The sequence below is a fragment of the Pagrus pagrus genome, assembly GCF_965226575.1.
Source record: "Pagrus pagrus genome assembly, chromosome: 11".
Taxonomy (NCBI): domain Eukaryota; kingdom Metazoa; phylum Chordata; class Actinopteri; order Spariformes; family Sparidae; genus Pagrus; species Pagrus pagrus.
The window spans coordinates 26092742-26097054 of record NC_140195.1 but is presented as its reverse complement, the minus strand read 5'-3'; the positions used below and the strand labels follow the sequence as shown (position 1 = coordinate 26097054).

General features: G+C 42.2%; 1 protein-coding gene across 1 annotated transcript; it reads left to right on the top strand.

Annotated features, from left to right (window-relative positions):
* Positions 1-2100: 2100 nt before the first annotated feature.
* LOC311264934 (twist-related protein 2-like) lies at positions 2101-2919 on the top strand (the record flags this gene model as incomplete). The annotated part of the gene is made up of 1 exon (XM_084366158.1): positions 2101-2919. The coding sequence occupies exon 1, from the start codon at positions 2272-2274 to the stop codon at positions 2917-2919; it is 648 nt and encodes a 215-aa protein (XP_084222284.1). The 5' UTR covers positions 2101-2271.
* Between the last annotated feature and the right edge of the window lie 1394 nt (positions 2920-4313).

Here is a 4313-nt window from a genome sequence, read left to right as displayed (position 1 = left end):
TCTTGCCTCTGAAAAACAAAACGCTAACAATCAACTCAATTCTTTTGTGGGGGTGTGGCTGTGGGCCATGCTGGAGGCTCACCCAGAAGTTTAGAGAGCAAAGTCCATGTTGGACCAGGACCGATGTTTGTTCGAGATGTAGCTAAGTGGTTGAAAGAAACAAAATGTCCCACAGGCCTCTCCCTTATCCACTCACTCTTTCCTTTATACTGTGATTAGAGCTCAATGCTGCAGTGCTGACTGAATGCCAGCTCCTTCCTCCCTCCAGGTCTGTGCTGAGATACTACAGCCAAGTCACTGGCAGTTAAATAAAACACACTGTCTCTGTTGTTCCACAAACAAGAAGAACTGTATTTTGATAAGAGGTGCTTTTTCTTGTAATATTTTCAATATTTTCAATTATTTATTCAAGAGATCTTGATTTTGTTTATTCATAGAACACCAACAATTATTTTTGTTTTGGTTATTTGCCAAATTATGTCTGTTTATGTTATATTACAGAAATGTTTCAGTATTTTATTTTGTGTTATGTTATGTTGTGATAAAGAAATGTTACAGTAATATATGTTGTGTTATGTTATGTTATGTTATGTTATGTTATGTTATGTTTAAGGAATGTTACATTAATATTTGTTGTGTTATGTTGTGTTATGTTAAGAGAATGTTGCAGTAATCTCCAATATGTTATTTTGTGTCACAGCAACATTTCAGTAATTTCTGAAATTGTTATTATGTTACAGTAATCTGTTCTATGTTATTATGTTATGTTGTGTTATGTTACACTAATGTTACAATCATTTCTATAATGTAATGTCATGTTAAAGTTATTTGTTACAGTAATGTAACAGTCATTTCAGTTATGTTGTGTTATGCTATGTTAAAGGAATGTTACAGTAATCTCTTTTATGTTATTATGTTGTGTCATATTATGTTATGTTACGTTATGTTACAGCAATGTTATAGTCATTCCTATCATCGTTATGTTATGATGTGTTATGGTAACATTATAATCTCTTTTATGTCACTTTTTTATGTTATGTTATGTTTTATGTTGCAGTAATCCCGGTTATATTGTGTTACGTGAAAGGAATGTTACAGCAATTTATTTTATTTTAAGTTATTGTAATTTCAGTGATGTGATGTGATGTTACAGTAATGTTACTGTAAATTTCTATTTTGTTATGTTGTTAGGTTCCAGTAATTTCCCTTCATCTTCATCTTGAATGAATGCAGACCTGTCACAGCTGTAACAGTATCACTTTGTTTTACCCAGCAAAAAACAAAGAATGAAAGAATGATTACCTAAGTCTCTGACCATTACTCCATCTGCCTGGAATGTGTTGTGTTAAAAAATCATCATATTTCTCTGTTTACAGAGCAGACATGCCATGTGGCTGAAAAATCTAGATGAATTCTCAAACCAGAAACAAAAACATTTGTGGAGCTTCCTTTAGAGTTTTTTTTTTCTTGCTCTTCTCTGAACTATATTGAAAGCAACGACTGATGGTGCTGATTTGTGGAGAGAGAGGAAGGGGGGGATGAAGAACCAAGCAGCAAGAGGGGGGATGGTAGGACTTGCTTTGGAGGAAATCTGGAACCTATAAACTTGGGCAACTTCTATGACAAGAGGAAAACGTCACAACGGTTCAAGTTGGTTGGCTGTACGACACACCTTTGTCTCCGCCTCGTCGCTTTGATCGGACCAATCGCTTAAGATTCATTCTTCCTGTTGTTTTAAGCTCAGCTGTCCAAAAAAACGTCCTGCGGACCAATAAGTGAGTTAAATGGGTGGGCAGCTGAAAGTTTCATGGTTCCCTCCCTTTAAAAAGTCAGATTCAGGTTGCTGTTGTTTCACATGCAGCTACAGAAGCGGGACATGAGAACAGTTTGGCTTGCCGATGCAGTGTACACTCACAGAGACTGGGAAGAGATCATTGGCAGGTTTCCTCATCTGTGGATGAAGAAGCACTGTTGCAATCCTAAACTGACTGCTGATTACTCGCCTATTTTGGCTTGGTATGCTTAGATGTGACAAAGTGTAGATCTCACAACTGTTGGGGAAGAAGAACAACACAGCAGAGGGCCGGAGAAACACAGAGCGTAACAGAGGGAGTTCCTGAAGAGAAACGGAAGAGAGGAAAACTGCGTGAAAGAAGCAGAGTGGGAGAGGAGAGAGACATATTGACAGAAAGAGAGAAGCACTGGAGATATTCAACGGAGTGAAGGATACACATACAGGAGAGAGAAGACAGAAGAAAAACGTGGCCAAGCATGAGAGAGGAGGAGCAGTCTAACGATGACCACTCCGAGGGAGGGGTGCTTTCCAGCAAGGAGAACACGGGACGACTACGTTCTAACGCCTGTCCGGTCGTTGTAGCAACACCGGGGGTCACCGGGCATAAACGGCAGATGGGCTCACAGATGGAGGATCAGGTTTCAACAGTTTCTCCCACCACATCAGCAGACGATGGCAAGGTAAAGCCAGGGGACGACATCCAGATCTACACCCCGACTGGACCCAAGAGACTCAAGAAGAGTCCTCAGCATCGGCTGCCTTCTTCAGGCCCGTCCCTTTCTCCTGTCCCCGGTCCTAGTCCTGGAGGTCTCTCACCCCTCGAGGACCCACACGGCCAGCGGGTCATTGCCAACATCCGGGAGCGCCAGCGGACACAATCTCTCAACGACGCCTTTGCCTCATTGCGTAAGATAATCCCAACGCTGCCTTCTGACAAACTGAGCAAGATCCAGACCTTGAAGTTGGCATCACGCTACATTGACTTTCTGTACCAGGTTCTGCAGAGCGATGACATGGACACTAAGCTGGCTGGATGTAACTACCTGGCCCATGAGAGACTGAGCTATGCCTTCTCCGTCTGGAGGATGGAGGGAGCTTGGTCTACCATGTCTGCTGGACACTAAACCGAACTGAAAGCAAGGTTTGTCTTTTGATTGTCACCCTAATACGGATGATAAATCCTCATGAAAGGGACATGTTCTTACAAGTCACGGAGGGCTGAGGAGACATCTGCTCATGGTCGACACTATTTCACACCTCAGCTTAGATCATCTGCTTGCTGCAATGCTGATGAAAGACTATGATGAGAAGAAGTTTTATATGAGCATTTAGACAGCTTATTGTAAGCCACTATCCCCTCATGAAACTCTTTTTCTTGCTGTCAAGCAGCATATCAGATGTAACTATGGACTCTTGTGATTCTATTGTTTTGCTTGTTAAAAGCAACATTTAAGTATTAGAACAGGGAAAGTGTGTTCAGTGTATGATTCCTAGACATTTGCACTCTGTGTACATAGATGACAAAGAAGGACAGGACAGGTGAGAGACAAAAACAGCTGGACATCATTCAGTATTCATTCAACAGTCTGATGGTGGAGGACGTCCTGTCCTAAATGTTGCCTCAACATGACAGCACAGAGCCCTCTGTCCCATCAGCTCTCTCAGGTTCTCAAGTTTGACCTCTGGTTTCATCCTCAGCAGCACCCTTAATTTTATCACCCTAACTGCCATCATCATCATCATCATCATTACTATCGCCATCATCATGCATACTTTGGCCACATTTAAACTTCACTTCATGTTTTTTATTGAGCGTCTTTTCTGCCTCAGGCTTGCAAGTGTAACAAAGTCTTGTACAATATATAAAGTGCAAAAACCAAGAGAATGCAGATGGAGGGACTGGAAGAAAGACAGAACTGGAAAGACAAAAATGGATGTTTCATGACAGATTGGACCTTTGACTTTTCCGTACCCTTTCCATTCTTACTTTTCCAAGATCCTGACATGTTATGAAACCCTGACCACCTCTGAACCCAAGCGACAGTGGAAAAAGTAGCCGTGGGCAGCCGTCATCCTGACTAAAGTTTCTCCTCTTTATACCCAAACCAAGCCCCTTTGTTTCTTCCAGTGCCAAAAAAACTCTCCTCTTGAAATTCTTTCCTCTCGTTCTGGCCCAAACTTGCTTGCGTTGCACGAAGCCGTGATGCAGCTACAGTGCGCTGACGAGGAGGCGTAATGAAAACAAACGGCCTCTAAAAGCCATGAATCATGTGTGTCACCATCAAAGGGGAGGCTGATGTGGCTCCCTGCTGGGCTCCCATAAACCACTGGAAGTGATGGAGGAGGTGAGAGCTGATTTATACACACACAAACGTGCACGCATGCATAGGTGTAGCCGCGCACGCACACACCATGCACACAAACGCACGCCTCCCCCATGTCTTGGAGTTGAACAACAGTGCCATTTTCTTTAAAAGTGAATATTCATAATTACCAAATTTTGCATGCAAAACAGCGA